The following is a 21488-nucleotide window of genomic DNA, read 5'->3' on the forward strand; positions in this document are numbered from 1 at the left end:
AGATGTTAACTGTGTGAGAGGTACGAAGTCAAAATCCCTGGCTTTCCATAAAGTATGGATTCCTTTCTAGATGCAATTCAAAGCCTCAAGTTAAAGTTAAGAATCCATTTCTGGCCTTGGTCCGGAGAAAGTGGGAACCATCGCCTTCCCTGTGGACCTTTCCAGCTATCATCACTAAATGGGAAACTTCTGGAGACAGCTCTCACGTAGCAACAAAAGGATGAACCAGACATCAGCCTCTGAATCCTAAATATTTTTCCCCCACACTCCTGAGCCCCTCAGAGATTGCATTAGTTGAGTTTCAGGAGCATCTAGGCAGAATTCAGATGTACTCTTTGGTTTTAGCCTAGTATACTATGGTATCACAACTGCTTCTTCTAACGGGGCTTCTGTTTTTTTTTTTTTTTTGCTTGCTCTTATAAATAAATGTAGCAAAAAGCCTAACGATTTTCCCCAGCCCGTCTCATTAAGGGACTGCAGCTGCTTTAGCACTGTTCTTACAGGCTGCTGTTTGACCCTGACTGAGCTGGTGTTTTATTTAGAACCTGCTTTACTCACTAAACTATGTACTTAAGACATGGTTTAAGGCATGCTAGTTTCCTGACAGAGGAGACAGATTTAAAGCAAAACTAAACATTCCTGTTCCAAATAGGCTTTCATTTTCTTGCTTCTCATTCCTTTGAAGAAGTGTTTGGGTGACCCAGAGAAAGCTCAGGGAACCTTTTCCACCCATTTTCCTCAAACGTAAACACTGTATTGAAAGCTTCTCCTGCCCCAACTTGTTCTATACCCAGCAATAAAAACATCCCACCCTGCCTATAACACCAACAATTCATTTTTTCCTCTCCCCTACCATTTGCGGTCCTTTTTCTCCCCGCTGAAGACTGCCAAAATGTTTCTTTCTTCTGCCCCTCCAATCCTTACTTCTTACTCCCCTTTTCTTCAACAAGAGGCGTGAGTGTGCTGAACTTGCAACAGATACTAATTTCTCTCAAATATCTGTCATAGGAGTTAAACGGGGGTTAATGGAAGAGATAGATACAAATGTGATGTATAATAGCTAAATTCAAAGTAGCACGAAAAAAAATTGTTAATTTTGCAAGGCTGCTCATTTGCCAAACTTCATCAAAGTAGTGCGTTAGTACCCCGGTGATGACAAATGTTTTAAGCTGTTTCTTTATTTCTTTTCTGAAAGACAAGAAAGTATCATACCCCAAAGACAGAAACCAGCAACAGCAACCTATGCCGCTGCGCTATCTGTCTCGTGGACAGAGGGGCAGGGCAGGCTGGTCTCTCTAATGCTGTATTCCCCTGAAGCTTTATGACCCTGAGGATACCTTCTGGCTATCAAAGTCTTTTTTTTTTTTTTTTAATCAAAGTTTTCTTCCAAGTTCCCCCTTCATTTTAAGATTATACTCTTATAGTCATGGGAAAAACTTACTTAAGAAAAACCAAACCAAATTAAAACATCATTTTGAAAAAGCAAACCCAACTGTCAGTAAAATAGTTGTGATATTCTTGACTCTCAGCTTGAGAGAAGAAGAGGCTGGGGAACACCGTGGACATGAATTTTTGTCTCCACAGTCCAGACCCCCCTAGATGAAAATGCATATTTTATCATATATTAGCTAGTGTGAAGTAATTAGACCATATTAAAAGAATACAATGGAGACAGTAAATCATAATATCCTTGCATGTTACATGGCTGAATTCAGCTTCATCAGATGTTACCAATGTAACATGTTAGCATGAGGATTTTAACACTTATCAGCTAATACTTGGAAAAAAGTACATCTTTTCTTTCTTTTATGTTTGACAAGGCCCTGAACATTTGCTTGAAATTAAGGGTAGTAGTCAAGGCTAGTCAAAGCTTGACTAATCACACCTGGATCTTACTTTTTTCCTATGACAGAATTACCTTCACACATTTTACTTTAGCGTAAGAGGCTGCGGTAAGAGATAGCCCATGCCACATGCCCAAAGCATCAGCCCCTTTCCCTTCTACAGAAATCCTAAGTCTGATTCAAATCCAGGGTAATCAGGGGAAGAATTTGGATAGGAAACTTTAAAACACTGTCAGTTTGTTGAGCTTTGAATAGGATCCCACGTTTCTGACAAGCATGGGACTGGAAGGGGTAGGTGCGACAGCAGCAGATCGCAAAGCATCCACCAGCCCGTGGCACGGCTATTTTCTTACAGTGGCCTTGAGGTCAAGTACCGTCCCTCTGCCAGGCTCTGGGCAAAGACCGAAGGCTCCCGCTCCTCCCGGCCCCGGGACACAGCTGGGAGATGGAGCTCCTCCTGATGGTACCATGTATTTCATCGCACCGTCGCTGGTGCTGATTGCGCATTGAGCCGATAAGGAGGACAGTCAAGGCTCCGGATGAACCTCAGTGCGGCTCTTTGAAAACACTGAAATGCCACGGTACTTGTTTCAGACAGGAACTCATCTTTGTTTTCAAAGGTGAAAGGGGGCTGCTTTATATAAGGCAGTCTCCATTAATAGGGGCTTTCACAGGAGAACAAAAGCCAATGATGCAATTTTTCCTGCTTAGAATCTCAATTAGAAACTTGGAGTCAGCACCAGTACACAGCTTTGAGAGTTACTGGGAAACGGGAGAGAAAAGTTGATGCAGAAAAGAGATTTCTGAAAGTGAAAAAACTTTTCTTTAAAGAGAAAACCGGTTGTAATACCCTTCAATTTAACAACAAACCGAAAAGGATGGTAGGTTCTTTAAATACTTCATCAGGGAAAAAGAAGAATGTTGCTAGTATTTTCTGTGTTTAAGCACACAAAATAGATATGAAAGACACCTGCTACATGACAGAGCCTGGGTCTTCTTTTGCAGTATACAAAGAAGAACCCCATAAATTCATACTAGCACTGTCAAAAGCTCTTGAGTATTAAGAGCACTGGAAAAAAAATTACAATATTTGAACCTTGGGTAGGGGAAACAGTATATTTCATTGTGGATTGTACATTAGCATTGTGGATATGAGAATCCCAGGAATTTCTGAGCTTTAAGATGCAACTCAAACTTCTTCCATCATCTCACAAAGATCATCAAGTGTCAGAGGAACCAACAAATACAAGAGGGCAGCCAGTTATTAAAAATGGAGATCTCTGCCTCTGTGCCTCAACTTCCCCATTAGGGGAAAAAACTCATCTAATTCTAGGAAATTTGTACAACTTATACATCTTAAGAACTTAGAGCACAGTTAAAACACAGCGCAAAAATTTGATTACCAGGTAAAACAACATATGCATTCATATAAAGAGGAGAAATTTGTAAAGCATGTCTTGGTTTTAAGGAAAAATCATCTTATTGCTAACAGAATTTATTTCCATAGTATTTTATCTCTCATATGAATAAGATTAATGTGCGCTATAAGAACAGACTGGCTAAATTATCTCACCAAGTAGGCAGAGCTGAACAGATGGCAGCACCGCTGCGGTAGCAACCGCAATCGCTAGTCCTCGCTTATCCAGATGATCTTTACAATTTCTATAACATTCGAAAATGACTCACCTATGAAATACAATGTTCTGAGGATGAGGCAGAAAACTTCCTTTTTTTTCCCTTAGAATAGAAGATTATGGACTGTCTAGACATCAGCATTACACTGTTAGCTCTAAAAGGAAATCACATAGAGATACCCCATTTGTGCTAATTTGTGGGCTTTCGTTCTTAAAGATCACTTATTTGATAGAGAACGTTTATTCAGAATGTACATGAACTACGTGCAGTCTGCTGGTAACTGCCTCGGGTTATTTTGTTTCTTTGTAGGCAGGGTTTTTTTGATAAGATTATCTTGAACTGCACATACACCTTTATCTTGACCATAAAAAAGACAGGTTTAGAGCATGATTAGTGTGCCCAGCCAAAACAGGCATGACAGCATTTATAGGGAGTCAATCCCTTGCCCACAGAAGGCAAACCATGGTTGGTTTGGGGCACTTGTGAATTTATTCAAAATTGAATTTATACAGTCTTATAAATACTCACTGAGTTTATACAGTTGTATGAAATGCACAGGGGAAAAAAATACTTTGGTCATAGAGAGAAACAAAGCTTCTTTCTTCCTGCTTATTTATCCCATCCTGTCACATGTTCCAAAGCAAAGGAGAAAGGTCGTAATTACAGGAGTTACTGGAGTACTTCCTTGCCTTTTCAGAAAAAGGATTTGGTTTATCACTATTTCCATTAACAGCTAGAGCTCACAAATGAGTTAAGTGCAGCGTCGCACACTGAAGCCAAGAAAATTAGCTCAGTTGTACTGGATGGGAGAGAGCAGTGCGGCGCCTGTGTTTGTCCGGGTTTTCTTCCTTTGACTTAGCATGCCAGTATGTAAATGGTTAAACAGCAACTTTTAGCAATTTTTCATAGCAATTTGTGAACAATGAGGCAAATATATACTAGGTATAGTTCAGCTGAGGTCAACAGTGGTGCATTAGGGATTAACTTACGCGCTACGCAGACAAACAGGTCTTTGATGCCTCTTGACACCTACATGAGACCAGTTCCGGAAAAAAAACCCGGAAAGAAAAAAAAAAAAAAGCACAGCGCTTAAGGTCTCAGAAATTTGTCCCTCACATAAGCAACTGGAAAGAGCAAGTCAAATTAGGCCACAGACTGGAACAGAGCTTCTAAAGTCTGATCTGGCACCAAGTAAGATGCTTCTTGTAGCCAGCTTCTACAGCCAGCTTCTGTCTGTACCTTACAGAAAAAAAGTCTCCCGGTGTAAGTCTTGCAGTGTAAGAAGGTTGGAAATGTTCTCTGTGTTGCAGAACTTTATTCCAATGCAAATCTTGCATTCATTTTTTCACAGTAACTATGAAGTTTAATGTCTTTGAATCAGGGCAAGTGCAGAAAGCTGTAGGATGGTGACTCTTCTATGATGGCACAGTGCTGGATAACCACTGCATTCCCTGAATCTTGTAAGAGAATTCTTAACTTAGTTAAGATGCAATACATGCCTGAGTTTGCCTTCAGGCTGTTTTCACACTGAGGATAGTCGAAATGCATGTGTCTGGCCTGAGTAAGGCACAAAATTATTAAAAGTGTAAGCCTACAAAATATACTAACAGTCGATAATGCACAGGTAAGAAAGGAATAAAAGGAATACAGTCCTCCTGGGAGGTGATGCATGGAAAAGATGTTTGAGTACACAAGAGAAGACATAACTGCAGTTCTGCTGTTACTCAGAAATAACAGAAGTGAGATCTGTAAGACCCATTTCCTGGCGGAAAAAAACCTTGGTGGTATCAGCTCTGAACTTTTTTTTTTTCCTTATTAGCTCTTCATAAGACACAAACACCAATCCTACTTCTCTTATACAGCAGTGATCTTGGCAAACAACCAAAAGCCTACCAACCCACCCACCCAGAGACAAGCACACTTGTGCAAGGCCCAGATACAACCCCTTGATGTCCATTATCTTCACCAGGGAAGATGCTCTATTAGTGCTTTGGTTGTTCTTTCATATCCATGTCCCCTCATAACTCGACCGCTGTCCTGCTTATCCGCTCCCAGAAAAGCCGTGCTGGAGCCACGGGAAATCCATCCATCTCCTCTGGGAGAAATATCCCCTTCGAATAAAGCCCGAGAACTATCGCTAGCTGCCATCCAGCTACCCGGCAGCACGGGAGACCTCCGCCAGGACCACGCTGACTGCAGTCGGTGCCCTCCGAAAGCCCAGCCCTGCAAAAGGGAGCTCAGCACGCACCCAGGCACATCTCCATCAGCTCTCTTAAACCTCCCACAAACCGTAAACAACTACATCTGAAATCCAGCCAGAGAAGGGGTAGCACGTGGTTCGGAGTGTGCCGCAACAATATGGGATACGTAATTTCTTTTAAAGGGAGTCTGAGGCGTCTTTGTGAAAAAAATGAAGTACATAAATATAGAAAAATGTTCACCTCGGGTAAACTATCTCTGCTGTTAAAAGAATTTGTCTTTTTACCTATTCTGCATAAGGTACCAGAAGTTCTTTAAATAAACGACGTTTTTATTTTTCAGTGCAGCTATTCACTTCAAGATATGTGAAAATGCAAGTTACTGGTACCGCGTGGACTCGCTGTTCAGCCGGTGGTCCTGTCAGCGAGGACAGGGTACCACCACATGCACCAGTGGAAGCTGCAGCACGGGGGGAAAAGGTGGGAGAGAGACACTTCATATTACAGGTGCACTTTACTGAAGGGCCAAAGCACTGCTCCAGTGTTTGTTGTTATTTTCTAAAAGAAATGAAAACTGTAGGAAAATACTAAATAAATTTAAAAATTTATCTTCTAAAGAGCAGGAATAAAGGAATGTTGTTCCCAAAACTGAAAGCAAAATGTCTACTTCATATGCAATCTCTCTCAGACCAAATTATTTCTCCCCACCCTTGGTTGAGCAATAATAGGCTATCAAGGCTGTGCAATAAACCCCCACGCTATAAAGTGGAAATTACAGCAAGAAAAAAAATCTGAATCTAACTGGAGAACAGCACAGCTGAAAACACAGGTTCTGTCTGTTTATTCACAAGAGGAGGCAGCAATAAATCATGTTTAGAAGTTAACGCCAATCATGCTGAAATAATCAAAGTTTCTAATGGATTACAGATGGGAGCTGGAAAGCAGAAAGCCAGAGGAGAAGGCACATGGCTCCGCACCCCAACAGCCCCTGAGTTATGTGCTTCAGTGGAGGAAGTGACATGTGTTTACTTTACTTTACTGTTGTTTTTGCAACCCATTTTACCACACCATTATAGGGCCTGAACTGTTTTTCAGCTGCAGCACTAGCTTTAAAAATAACTTGACCTTCCAGACTTCAGGTGGGAATGAAGCTCAGAGTTGCCTCCACTACTTCCAGTCACAACTAAGAGGGGGAGTTTCCTTGTAAAGCGCAGCATAAAAAAACCCTGTTAAAGAAAAATGCTTAAATACATGTAACAGAATCTGACTGTGGCTTTAGGTTTCAGTAATAAGACAAGCTTTGCTATTTCAAACATTGCAAGGCGGTGTAGCTCATACCAGAATTTTGCTGCAGTGGTGGACAGGAAAGAAATAGTCATGGCTAAATTTCTTTAAGTAGCGCCATGTAATAAAGAAGAAACCAGCCTATTTTGTTCTTAATGTCCTGGGCGTGTTTACAACCCCAGGGGAAAAGGTCAGTGCAATACGATATCAAAAACACAATGATAATCCCGTCTTTGCATTTGGTTCTTGGTGGTTTGGTTCTTGAAAGATTACCTCTCCAATCCACTCTAAGTTATCACCATGATTGTTACTGATGAAATGACAAGAGAGCTGAAAACTATCTCCAATAAATTTGCTACCTTTGGAAGCAAGAAGCTTTCCAGTTTTAGGCAAAGAACAAGATTTTTGCGAACTATCGTGCCTGTAAATAGATGACCACGGCTCTTTCTGCCTCAAGGCACAAAGTGTAACACTGGTTATTCTGACCATGCAAAGAATCAATATCTCTGCTATTTCTGAGTTCAGCTAATAACAAAAATGCAGACTGTGTCAGGGGAACTTCAGAGTTTCAGTTTCTAGCACGCACTTACCGGGTCTGAAAAGGAAACGTGGTTCCCAGAAGGAAAAGGGTATAAAAGAATGATTAATCTACATAGAAGTTGCTGAAGCTGAGCTGGTAGTTGGTCCGCCTTGCCTTTCCGACTGCTGCAGTGAGAAGCGAGGTGACAGTGTCCACCGAATTCCTGCAAACCGGTCCTTCGCTCACCCCGGCAATTCACAGCCTGAATTCAGCAGAATTCGTCAGGAGGCAGGCGGTGTAGCTGCCCTGTGCTAGAGCTGACCGTAGTTTATTACTGTTGGTAACACAGTAAAAGGAGGGGGATTTCTTAAACAGAAACACCAGCAAGGGTTGTACGTTTCTTCTTTTCGGTTTCCAGACCCACACAGGTTTTTTTCCCTTCCCAAAGCTCTAAAACTTTTTCACTTCGTAAACTTCAGAACACGCACTGTCGTTACTGCTTTCCCTTGAAGATGTTAATACAATTTCAAGTGGACTAACAATATAGCAGTACTTTTAAACTCTATTAGTAATTTAAGGTTCAATTTCAATTTATAGCCTATGAAGTGATTTATTTTAAAACAGAGTTATGGCTCTGGTGTATAACTCTTCCGTCTCATAACAAATTTGGTGAGAAGAAATTATGTAGTCAGGTTAGGAGGAACAGTCATTCATAACTTTTACAGGGCAAGAAAAAGTGGTAATGGAAAATTCATAACTGTTTTTTTAAAAGCATTTGCAATGGATACAAACATAAAACTAAAATCTAATACAGGAAAGCTATCAAGGGACTGACTTCAAATCATCACTGGCATTTATAGAGCATGGGCAAACCAAACTGTATAAAACACCAGCTGTACTTCCTAGCCTCCAAAACAAAAAAAAATTCTGATGATGTCTCACAGACCTGCAATAAAAGGAACATGAAAAACACACTAATCACAGAAATCTACATCTATTGCTATTTCTTACCTCCTTAACAACTCACCGAACAGCAAAACGCTTATGCAAATTGCTGCCAAAACAAGGTGAGCACCAGTCCTACGAAGTGCCGATGAACGTGTCGGAAGGATCACGAATAAACCTATGCATAGGCTGTCTCGGACACCTTCTATGCTTCTGCTTTGTAACACGCCTAGACGTCTTGGTTTCTGACATCTTGCAAAGCGGTCTGCAGATTCAGTCCTTCTCCCTGATTGTGTTTGAAGTCTTGAACAACAAACGAAGGCCATCCTTTTGCTCTCAGATTTTTGGAGCAAATCGAGGCAGAATCTGTTCAGGGAACCTTGTTGCTGACTCTCTTCAATATATTCCCAATTATTTGACAACCAACCCCTGTCTATACCTATTCTTTAGGTTTTTCACTTTCTGTTCCCTGCTTTTCTTACTTGTCTTCAGCTCTCTGCGTGCCTCAGCTGCGAGGGGCAGATAGTCATTGCGTGTGAAACACCACTCGAGAGAAACTGTTTCGGAATCACTTTTCTTTCTCCACGATGGCCAGAATTTTGCCTTTGCCATTTTAATCATGTACAGCTACTAAGCACAGAACCAGAAACTGGTATCTTCTCACTACTGTTGTGTTGCTGCTTCCAATGGGAAAACGAGACAGGAGGGAATATCATCAGCAAAAGTAAACTACCCTGTATCGTTAGCCGAAACTTGCAAACAGTATAGCCTTTGCATTCCATTTTTCATGACTAGGTATGCAGGACTGATGGGAAATGGCCCATTTTTAACCCACCTCACTCTGCAGCTGACACTGTAATGCCACAGCGATCCTTCACATACAGTTCACAGCCAGTATCAGAACAGACATCCTGACCGGTTCACTGAAGTGAAAATCACGTACCTATGATGATGCCTTCAAGGCACATGTGGCCGAAAGAGCCAACGTGCTGTGCTTCAGAAGGAGATGAAAGGCTACAACAGGCAGAATGAATGAGCAGTGAAGACAAAAATTGCATTCATATCTAGTTCTACCTATTTGATGGGTATTTTTTGGAACAATAATGTCACAGGAACAGACAAGCTCGGATTATGTATGAGCATCTGCACGTACACATCTAAAACATTTGCCAGCAAAAGTGCATTTCTCTCAATCCTGAAGCTTAAAAGTGGATTTGACCATCACAATGAAAGGGTGATAACACTGTCTGACCTCTGCCTGACTCGCTGCCCTCCTCCTGGATGCTGACTGGCACCGACTGTTGAGAATAACTAAAAATAACCAGCTTGTCTCATATATTGTAATAAGGGCAAAGGGAGAAAAAGAGGTGGCATATTTGAGTTTCTTGTTGTTCACCCTCCTGTCATCTCCCTCCGATATTTTTCCCCTTTGAGAACAGAGTTTTGTTGCAGAAAGCACAATTAGCACAAATGATGGGAGCCAAGAACTTACTAATGATTTCATACCAGTGCCAAACTGGTAATGAGTTTGGGGTTTTGAGGCAGAAGGTGGGAATTGAACGTGAGAGCTTACTCCACAGAGGACCATTCTTAAGAATGGCATCATATTGCCACACAGAGAAGAATTCAGTTTGTAAGGTGTAGGCTGAAAGAAGCCCAATGAGAGGATGGCATCAGAGAGCGCACACAAATATAAACCCCAAAGACATTCTCTTTTCTCATATTTTTCAGGCTTTCATAGGTTTTGCTTCCATAGGTTTTGCTTCCATGTAGCTTGTTTCTTTTTATTTGTTTGGTGGGCTTTTTTGCCAAGGAAATTTTTACTGGTTGCTAACTATCCAAAGGCATGCATTGGGTCAAGTCATGCTCAGTTTAACTCTGATCCAACCTAACAAATCATCCACTTCTGGGGTCAGGTCACCAGCAATGCTCTGTGCCCTGGTATCGAAGATATTTCCCTAGGAAAAGGTAAATCCTATTTCCCCAAATTAGCTAGTAAATCCCAGGAGAAACCCTTACTAATAAATCAGTATTGATTAAAGGACAAGAAAAAATACACTGTGATTTTTGAACAAGTAAGAGTAGACGTGTAAGCTCAAGCACCTTGGCTGGTAATTATTGTCCACATGTGATCAGCATGAGTTGCTCTCAAGGTCTACATAGTAATCACAGCACCAGAAGAGATCATTAGATTTTTCAGTTTTGTTTGGTGGGTCTTATCTCTGAATCAATGACCCTTCAGTGCCATCAGTTCTGCACTGCTTAATCATGAGCAGTGTCAAAAGTTTAGGAGGAAGAAGGTTAGGAAAACAGGCTGTGATGCATCCCTACGCAGGGAACAGGAGGAAGTCAACAACAGAAGGCAGAGTTAGGCAGAGGTAAAATGCACATGGGGAATCCCAGGAGAAGAGAAATATGACTGCACCACTTGTGTACTGACAACTGACACCAAGATTACTGTTGTGTAACCCCAAGGAGTCCTGAAGGCATAAAACATTCAACCAGGCACATTCTAACACTGGATGACTGGGAAGAACAGCATCAGTCTCTCAGAGAAGCTTTAACTCTTTTTTTTCTTTCTTTTTTGAACTGGGAACTGCTCAGGTTATTAAAAAAAAAAATACTGGGAATTAATTGGTTCAGGTACAACAAACTTACTTTCATTCTTTGTTTAATACTCTCTATGAGTGGCACATGTCACTGAAACTAATGCTCTATTTGCTTATGCACTCGGGCAGTGAGGACTTTCAGCAAAAATTTCTCCTTGTTATGTCTTTACTTTATCCGGAAGAGTGCTTAAGCTTTTGGATTTGAGCTTCAGAAAGTCTGGCACCCAGCGTACTCTTCCCTTCCTGCTTAGTCCCAGGCAAATGAAGGAAGTCACAAGGTACAAGCCAGCACAGCTCCTGGGCTCTTGCTCCTGGGAGTCCAGATCACGTTGCAAGGATTCTTTAAAATTTGGCAACGCAGCTAATCCCAGCACTGCCAAAAAACGTCTTACTCCACACCACTTGAGGAGACAAAAGCCCAAGTTATTCTTAACCAGCAAATTAATACTGAAAAGAGTGAGTCAGCACAAGTAGTTCTTATGAGGACTTCCTCATCTAGAAACAAAACCAAACCAGCAAGGTCATGCATTTTTAAAGAAGTAGAGGCCGCACAAAACTAACATTTTCCCAAGTTCAGAGAGCTGCTAGTTCAACGTCCAAGCAGCCACTCACAGGTGTGTGATACCTGAAAAACAGAGATGTTATATGATGATGCTTTCCCTGCCACTCCCTCCTGGTCCCCTGCACCAGAGGCTTGATACTCTTTCCAAGCTGGTGCTGCATCTGGATCTCCAGGTATAAGCAGCGCTGATGGCCCTGTCCTCCATGAAATTTGTCGTGCTCTTCTTTAAACCCAGGTATCCCTCCGGCCTCCAGAAGCTGTCCTCTCAGCACGTTCTCACAGAATATCTTGTACGGGGGGGGTGGCTCGTAAAGGGCTTTGAAGTGCCACCTCGGCACAAATAAGGGGTCATTATTTCACAGATCTTATGTAAGAACGAGCACTGCCAGATTCTGATTTGATTAATTACTGCCTCGAGATTACGGACTACAGCTGAAAGTACACCCTCTTTCATTTTCTATTTGAGGCCCTGCAAAGGACCCTTTCTGAATAGAAGGAGCTGGGAATTTGTGTATTTATAATAAGGCACTCTGTATTTATGCAACAGTCCCTTGGTCATGCCCCATTATCCTGCCTGGCCTTTTTTTGACCCCCTTACTGTCCATTGTTTGACTTTGTTATTCACAGCAGAGCTAAATGCCTGAACCTTGCCAAAGAAAACGGTGTCATGCATGTGTTGGATCACAAGTTCGCATCCTAAGTCATTGTTCCAGGCTCATTAACAGGAAACGCAACCAAAGCTGATTTTAGTAGCTTGCAGGTATATTGAAGGGTGAGAACAGCAGAACAAGGAGCTGAAGATTACCCTGAAAAAACAGTGCCACAACAAAATGTATTTATCCTGCACTGTTGACCTTCCTATTCTATTACAGGTGGTGCTTATGAGGAGTATGAGCCTGGAAACACAATGATTTTATGAGCAATTGCAGGATTATAGCAATTTAGAATTATAAACCATGTTTCAGGAAATAAAAGGGTGACTCTTACCACGGCCACCTTTGGTTTCACCTGCAGTGGTTTGTCGACTAATGTGTGAAACAAGAACCACAGAAAGTGCTTGGTGGTAACTAAGTAGTAGATGAAGTTGAATGGCAGGTTTACAATTAAACTTTTATCCGTTAATAAGGGCACTCAGAAGCAGTCTACACAGGACAGGTCTTGCTGCCTATACTCGGAGCTCTTTGACAGACGATATCAGAGTACTAGTATATCTATCCCTTTCACAGGATGAGGAGAGATTTTGTGGGATTACGACTCACAGCTTGCTTTATTTTTCTTTCTCCAAGACATAAAGAAAGCCATTTTGTTTCTTTTCAGACGTAAAGGTCTGTGAACAGGGAAAGTAAATGCACGGGACAGAGAAAATCATTTAACAAGCATCAGCATCTAACTCTACAAAATAACGCCCTCACAAAACCACTGTAAAAACTACGTGAAAATTAGTAGAGAGGTTTTGTCAGCAAATACCCATTGATAACAGCCTCCAAAGTTTTGTACCTTACAGACTGCCTCATGCTGCAAAGCCAGGCTTTACACTTCGGTGTGGTCTGCTGCTATTTTTTCCCATTGCAGCCAGCGGTGACAACAAGTCATGAAACCCATCTGCACCCTACCTTCACTGCCTGTGAGGAGAAACTCTTCAGTGGTCCTCTTTTACAGGGATTACACCGTGGTCCACATCAGTCTGAAGTGAGCAGATGTAGGCACTTGTCCAAAAAATAGTGAGACTGATATGAACACAGTACGAAGAGAAACATGAACAAAACACGGGTTAAAGGCATGGCCTGCAGTGATACTGATACTGAAGGCCACCACTGGCAGTCAGTCCATCAGAGGCCCACTGGTGGCCTTCGTTCACAAACATGCACTGTTGATTTTCCAGAGAGTGTCAAGAGGACAGGAATTAGGATCAAGGACAGGATCCCTCTCCACCCTGCTCAGCCAAAAGCCCCAGGAGATCCTGCAGCTCTCTCCAGACTAGCTAGAGCATAGACAAGTGCCTTCACAGGAAAAGCATTAACACCCGACTGCTTACAGAAACTGCTAACATGTTTTTAAAGAGGTTCAGGTAAGACACAAGTTTACACTGGAGTTTGATTTGAAGCAGGTCAGCAACATCTAACGAAATTTCCCATGTTACAGAACGTTATGCTATTATATGATAAGTAGGATTAAGGGCAATCTGAAAACTTTTCCTGAAAGCAGAAGGAAACAACACAATTTTACCAAACTTTTCAGCCTCTCAAGACACAGAAACCCCACCCGTTAGCACTGTCAGCAAAGGAGGGAGAAAAATTTATGACGGTGGCTAGGCACCAGCAAGCTGGAAAACGTCCCTTTAGCAGGCTTTTCTAAAAACCAGAGAGAGAAAAGAAAAACACCTCCCAGAGGGCAGAGTAACAAATTTATTTTCTAAGCATAATTTAGAGCCGGTTCTAGCCAGTTGAAGGGAACTTCCAAAACAAAGGAATGTAAATGTAGTCAATTAGAGTGAGTATGCTAATACTACCCTAAATTGTGATGAGAGTGCTCTCCCGACAGGAGAAGCAGTTCTGCCATCTCTCTATCACTCCTCGGGTGCACTTTGTTTCTCAGGCAGCTCTGACCCTGACGGTCATCTCCATGAGCTGACCTGGCATCACATTCCTACAGCTTCTTTTCAAAAAGCAGTGTTTGCATGAAGGTATGTGAAGATGAAGACACCATTAGCAATGGCCACACTGAATACGTCACCATATTTCCTTACCCATTCTCCCTCTGGAAATGAAGCCAGTGCTGCAAGCACCAGCATAATGTTAGTAAGAAGATAAATCTATCTATAATGCAGGCTTATTCAATCAGTGCAAATGCCAAAAGAAACTTCTATTCTTCAGTAGATTGAGTAGGATAAGTCCATTGATGCAGCCAGTGGGAAGCACAGGGTGCCACCATGAGGGAGCAGGTGAGATCACGGAAGGATGGTATATGCATTGTCACAGTCAACGCTGCAGTCACTTAAAGCACTTCACTGTCCAGAATAATTGTCAAAGCACACTCAACAAGTTACCTATTCTGTGCACGAAGAAAGTTAGACAACTAAGAGGGGGAGCAAGCTAATAACATTGAAGAGAGTGCACTCTAAGAGAGTTCTGTCACTATGGCCAGGCTGCCAGAAAGTACTTCCCACACGTACATGGTTCATAGCAGTGATTCCTCTCCTGGACTCGTCTTTTCCATCTTTTTTCAACACAGAGTTGGAGAAAGTTACCTCACTTGGTAACCTGGAGCTACCTCCCTCCAAGAGCTCAGTAGTTAAACCACTAGCCATGGACATGGGAGATCTGGGCCAAAGACCACACTCTGAGAGACGGAGACAGCCTTTGCTAAGGGCTATCATCTCACAGAGGAGAGACTGGGGTCCTGGTCTCTGCCCCAATTAATATTTAAGTATTCCTTACTAAACATTAATTGAAATACGGACTAGAACTAGTTCCCTATTCCCAGCTGAGTGGCTCAGCCTTTAGGCTACAGTCATTCTTCTGAGCTTGCTTGATCTCACTCTCCCTGACCCACAAAACACTAACTATCCCCCAAAAGGGTACAGCTTCATCTGAAGGAACGATAAGCCAACAGACGGCAGGGGCACTTTCTTCAGAGGGAGAAGTGGATTCATAATCCCTCAGGAAGTGGATGCGTAATCCCTCAGGCCAGAAGAAATTTGAGCCCCAAATCTTGCCACAGTCACAGAACCAGAGAGTGGAAGGACATCAGTAAGTGATGAGGTCACCTAGGGAAACATGTCCTTGGAGGATCCCGGTAGCACCTACAGCAGTGCTTGATATCCAGCAACAGTGTAGTAACTGTTGTAGTAGTAGTAGTAGTAACTGTAGTAGTAACTCAGTCAAAGCCAGAGATGCTCCTGGACGTGTCTGGAAGCAGACCGTTAGTTAGATGGGCAGAAGATTTTGCAGGGGGAAACTTAGGCACCTAAGGACCGTAGGAGCCGCCAGAAGTAGATGACAATTGAATGTGTTAAGGATCTCAGGTTTGGACCTAACTACATCCTACATTAAACAGGAAGCACTGTGTACCCAAATCCTGTTATAGTCTAACCCTACAGCAACAAAACAAGAACCTGAAATTGGTGTGGGTATTAGCTAGATGAGTGTTTATAGATTTTAGATTTTATTCTGAATTGACTGAAATAAGAGAAAAACATAAGTCTTCATACTAAAAAAGTATGATTTCTGAATAGGAAATAGTCAGTTAGGAAATTTTTGAAGGCATATTTAGTGCAAAAATACCAGTTCTTAGTATTTTTTTTAGATAAACATCAACTTGAACCCAATGCCTGTAAATTTTTTCCATCTTTCATGTATTTTCAGAATGCAGGCATGGCCACTTAGCATGAGGCTACATTTCTGAAATGGCCAGAGCTAGCAGTAAAACTTACAATTACTTACCCAGCCGAGTCCTCACGCTTTGCACCGTACATAGGTTCCCCTCAAAAAGAGTCCAAGCTTCCAGATTAGCATGAAGTACAAGACCTTTATACTGCTGAAGTGAATACAAGTCTAGCTATTGATTTCAAGGGCAGCGGGGCTGCACAACTTCATCCTAGATTTTCTTTCACCTGGTTTCAGCACATAATGCCTCACCAATTTATATTTTTCTCCCCACCCAGTTTGCCACTGCCCTCATCCCTGCTGGTGCCCTCCGGAAGCCCAGGTGTGTGCTGATGCCACGGCCCATTAACTTCGCCATCACATAAACCTCCCTGTTCATCTGTCACCTCCTGGATTGCAGGTACCCAGGTGCCCGTTTCTTTCTGCAAGCCTAGCAGCTGCTGCAGTGGCATTTCTTAGCACAGACTATGAGTTTTAACCCTTTGCTTCCTGACTTATGTTATTCCTCTTTCTTTTCACTAGTCTTGTTGGGAAGAAAGAGCTGACCCATACCTGCCAGCCTCTTCAGGCACAAAAGGGTTCATCTACCCACCTTGCATGACTCCTAATCCTAGTCAAAACTCAAACCATAGTATCACCTTTCATCTCCATTTTCTAGGGCTTCACCTGCTTCCCCTCTTTGCTTCGTGGTTTTTTCCCCTCAGTTGCCGCCTCTTCCGAGTCAGATGCCCAGCTCCACGGCGTTCAGCCTCCTCATGAAGGAGTACGATCTCATCACAAGAACATTCTGCTCCAGCTTCTGAGCTGGATTATTTCTGCTTGCATAACCACCTATGTCAGTTATCAACTTCTCAGAGTAGCGATTTCATCTTCTTTATGCATCCATAAGGTGCTTATGGTTACCGTAAGGAAAAATTTTTCCATGGCACAAATGGAAGAACCAGTCACTCATCTCCCAGCTGTAAGTAAACACAGTGTTTTTAAATAGGAAAAAAACCCCACCTGATAATTAGAAAATTATAAAAGACTATTTTTTTAAAAAAGTTTTCTTTAATATTTATTATAACATCAGGCAGTTAGAAAGGGTTAAATGAGCTAATAACCATACTGATCTCTCCACACAGAGAGGTCACCTACCATAAACTGTGTGATCCATAGCATACACAAAATCTGGTCTCTGCTAAAAAGTGATCTCTCTGGCCTCACTTCTAAAATGGGTGTATTTTCTGGTTCAGATTACAGGAGTGCTAAGACTCTCCAAATAATGTTCTGCATCCCCTGTCTGAGGTCCTGGTGGGAGAAAAGAATAAAAAGGACTGTCTGCTTTCCAAAATCTGTATTTTATTTAGTTAGATGATAGTTAAAAATATTCCTATCCAAAACTTTAGGGATTGTTATTACATCAAAAATAATTCTGCTGTTGTTTTACTCTTATGATAATTTTAACACTAATCTAGAAAGCCACCTGTGTACAGAGATTCCTGGTTCATCCTTCACCATCAGTGTGAAACAGAGGCTCAAAAAGATGTCTTTTTCTAGTGGTGAGCATTGAAACCAGTTTGTTTTGCTTTCCTAGACTGAGATGCATAATCTCCAGAGACCTGAGCCTGACACATTTGCTTCTATAGCAAGAGGGATCCAGGTCAAACTGCCCTGCAGACATCAGCTGTGACTATATGGCAGATATGTGCAAAAAGGCATGAATTTTTAAACTCTGGGGCTACGGAATTCCCAAGATTCCTAAAAGCCATCAGCATTCATGCGAGTGTATTCTGGTGGTTCACAAAATGCTCATACACATTCATATGGCTATGGATTTCTGTGCAAATTCGGAAAGCGGAACCTGTTCGGAGGGAGCTCCCGTGACAGACCAGAGAATGGAGGAGCACTGACTGTGGTATTTCGGGGTGTGGTACCGATAACAGGGGCCACTTTTTGAAAACCTAGCAGTCTTCAGTATCATAAGGGGACTGAGTGCACAGATAAAGTACCATAAATTTCTGTCATCTATGCAAAAATGGTATTTCCAGAACCACAAAGCAGTTTTTCAAACCTTTTATGTTAAGTCTGAAGGTGAAAGGAGGAATTATTTTTTGGTTTAGCTTATATCTTAGTAAGGTTCAAAAAACAACTATAAAGCATGTTCTCTTAGGGGTGAAGCACAGAAGGGAAGAGACAGGATGCAGCCAAGTAACTTGCATCCGTAATCTATCTTTACATCACTCAATACAGCTGCTCACATAAAGGCTGTCCTTTTTTCTTCCCTTTTGCTCTCTAACTAAATTTTCAAATTTTCAAATATACTGGTTAAAGAGACAAATTACTTTCTTATTGTAGCAATCTACCTGTGGCAGCTTTTAATGACCAAAATGTACCAGACATTTAATTTTAAAAATTGGGTTTTTCTGCCTTAGTGGTTGTCAAGATTTGCATTAAGCTAATTCTACCTTTTCCTATCAGCAGTAGCCAGAAGCAAGCAGACAAAGTTCATAAACACTTACAGTGGAAGGGCATCTCATTTCTGCAGGCACTCGGACACCGCAGCCTTAGGATTTATATGTTTGGACCAAGGTATACGGGGCTGGGTGCAAAGGTGAGACTCCTTTGAGCACAAGGTGAGATACCAGTGTAATTCAGTGTGACAAGATCCTTAAGATCCCAAGGTAAGTGTCAATCACCCTCTATCTCTTACTATAATATTCAAATAATTAATCATAATAGCATCTGGTGTAAGCTTAGGAATGAACTGACTCCAGTAATCCCATTTATGTTTAAATACATTGATAGTAGTTCCACAAAATAAAAGTTCAACATAGTCAAGGACTTTATGCTCAGGGTCCAACATCATCTTAATAACAACAACAAACAGTTTATCAGCCTTATTTTTATTCAAGTAAATTCTTTTTTTGCTCTTTAATTACCTACTAAGGCTTGTTTCTATTTAGCATTAGAACAGGAAATAATTGCAGCTGATCTCACACTAGGGGTTACTATTATCTCCAAAGAAATGAGGACAATCAATATTCTAGCGAGGTCAGGTACTGAAACTGTCTCCTGAATAACTTACAGATCAATAATCACGATAGAAAATGGAAGGGAGATTTGCATTTGAAGGAATCCCAAGGAGACCCTAGAGGAAGGCATCAAGTACAAAGACAAATGTGTATTTTCTCTAACTTGGCTGTTCATTTGTGACTGAATCCCGGGTCATTAGGATTCTGCTCGCCTGCAAGCTTTAACAAAATGGTTAGGTAGGTGTGTCAGCAGCTGGTTGCCTGCTACCAGAGAAACTTTTAGGATATGATTTTAGGATTAATAGATATAAACTTGATTTTCTTTTTATTATTTTTTGTTAACCACCACAACTTACATATTTTATTACATATTTATTGTAATTGTATTTATGTAATATTATTATGCAGCAATTACAATCACATATTTTGTTTGGATCTCATGAATAAATAGCATATATTTACTTCTTACTGAAACTTGACTTGCATTATGGACAAGTCCAGTGCAACCATTCGAATAAGAATGTTCAGTGGGAGTGAAGGACCCAGTCCCAGTGAGACCCTGTCCCAGGTCTTTCTGTAGGTTTAGAGGATGCTGTTGCACTCAGCTACAGAAAACACCATAATCTTTGTTAATTTGTTAAATTCACATGAAAGAATCCTTTTGCAGCATCACCTAAGAAAGATCTTTTCCAGCAGCTGGACAGCGGGGAGAGCCCGTAAGTCCAAGCATTCCTGGGGAAAGCAGGGAAGATGTAGGACACTTCCAAGTGCTGCCTTCCCCTGCACGTAGGTGCTCTGCTTGGAAAACTGACTCTGTAGCGGTTTGTAAGAGAAGCAGTAAGACCGCTATGAACAGGGCGTGAGTGGATGCACGTGTGTGTGAAAGCGCTAGGAGAAATGGCAGAAGGATAAAAGAAAAGCGTGTGCATTGAAGGCACCTCAGTGAACTGGCCGTCAAGATAACAACAGACCCACGTGCAACTTTCTCAGACACCCAGACTGCAAAAACAACCTACGCCCAGGGCAGGAGACCAGGGAGAAACGAACGGAGCAGCAGCGTTGCACAGTGACTCACGGGAGTGGGACAAGCCAAAGAGGCAAAAGGTTTCGATAACGGCACAACTCCTTACGGGCACAAAAGTTACACCCAAAACGAGCACACGGTCACAAATCTATGAGGAACCCAGGACAGTAGATAAGGACTTGGCACTTGGTATCCCTTATCTTCCATTTCACCACAGTTAGTGCTGGCCATGGTGGCTGGACACACACGTCTTAGGGAGTGTATGAGCGAGAGCCAATTTGCTAATAAAGCTGAAGGAAACAGAGTCGTCATCTTCTTCTCGTGTTTGGTCTTGTGTTGAGCTTTGCTACATGGATTGTGCAAACTAATGATCAATATGGAAAGAATAAATTAGTAAAATCAGATCAGTTCCCCACTGACTGGGATATGGAAGCAATAGTAAGTAAAAAAGCCTTCTGTCTAAGCTTACAGATACCAAGCAAAAAAAGTAAAATCATTAAATATTACTGATTTCTCCATTGAAATTAATCAGTAAGCATTGTGTCCCACGCGGCCAATAACTACATTTGGCTTCCTTACTGTTGCCCATTTTCTAAACACGATTATGCATTTTAATTTTGCTCTACAGGAGTGGAAATCTGGTGAAAGCTTTATCTAATCCCAGCCAATCCAGAATACCTGACAAATGGTGTGAATGTTGAGAAAGAGAGGAGTTGCACAAATATCAGAAGTGTGCAGGAAATGTGTAAAATTCACTTATATGTAGGTGTTATAAAATACAATGCAAAATAGTAGGAGTGCTTGGGAAATCATAGCTTCCCGAATTGGGTTTTATTGTATTTGAAGGGATTTTTTTGTTGTCGTTTACAAACAAAAAGTTCAATTTTTCCCTCTCCAAATCACAGCCCTCTCAGGCCAGGTGGCTTCTGGGATGATCACAGACAGGTAGGGGAGCATTTTTATTTCTTGCAGTATTTTCATGACTCAGAGCCATGTCATCCATGATACGCCAAGAAAATTCAGCCCCTGGCTCCCTGCACATCCCCATTTACCTCTTTCAAGTCTTGGATGATAGCAGTGAGTCTCTCATTCTCTGCCTGGACATTGGTGACCACCGCCCTGCTCTGCTTCAGCTCATTCTGCATCTCCAAAATCTTCCCGAGGTAATAAGCTTCTTTTGATGCAGACTCCTGGAGGAGAGTCTCCTCACGTGTTTCACCATCTTCAGCCACTTTGCGGTGAATCGAGAAGGACTGTCCAAATGCCTGCAAGAGGAAAACAGCGCACACTATTAAAAACTACTGAAGGCCTGGAAAAATTATCAGCGATAACGAGCAGCTTCGTAGCCAGCGGGAATGGCATAGATCTGAGAGTCCCAAGCTCTGACCTAATAAATACTGCCTTAGCAGCTTCCTAGCAGCTGAGGGCCACCATCTCATTTAGCTGAAATGAAGCATCTTGAAGCTGT

General features: G+C 41.8%; 1 protein-coding gene across 1 annotated transcript in view; it reads right to left on the reverse strand.

The window, feature by feature from the left end:
* Window positions 1–21285, reverse strand: part of BICD1 (bicaudal D homolog 1 (Drosophila)) — a gene marked incomplete at its 5' end in the record, with an annotated part of 81697 nt that extends 60412 nt beyond the window's left edge. Inside the window, one exon of the mRNA XM_010296142.1 lies at window positions 21073–21285. Within this exon, the coding sequence (XP_010294444.1) occupies window positions 21073–21285 (213 nt within the window). The remainder of the gene's footprint in view (window positions 1–21072) is intronic.
* Window positions 21286–21488: the final 203 nt, after the last annotated feature.

This window comes from Phaethon lepturus, unplaced genomic scaffold, assembly GCF_000687285.1.
Source record: "Phaethon lepturus isolate BGI_N335 unplaced genomic scaffold, ASM68728v1 scaffold301, whole genome shotgun sequence".
Taxonomy (NCBI): Eukaryota; Metazoa; Chordata; class Aves; order Phaethontiformes; family Phaethontidae; genus Phaethon; species Phaethon lepturus.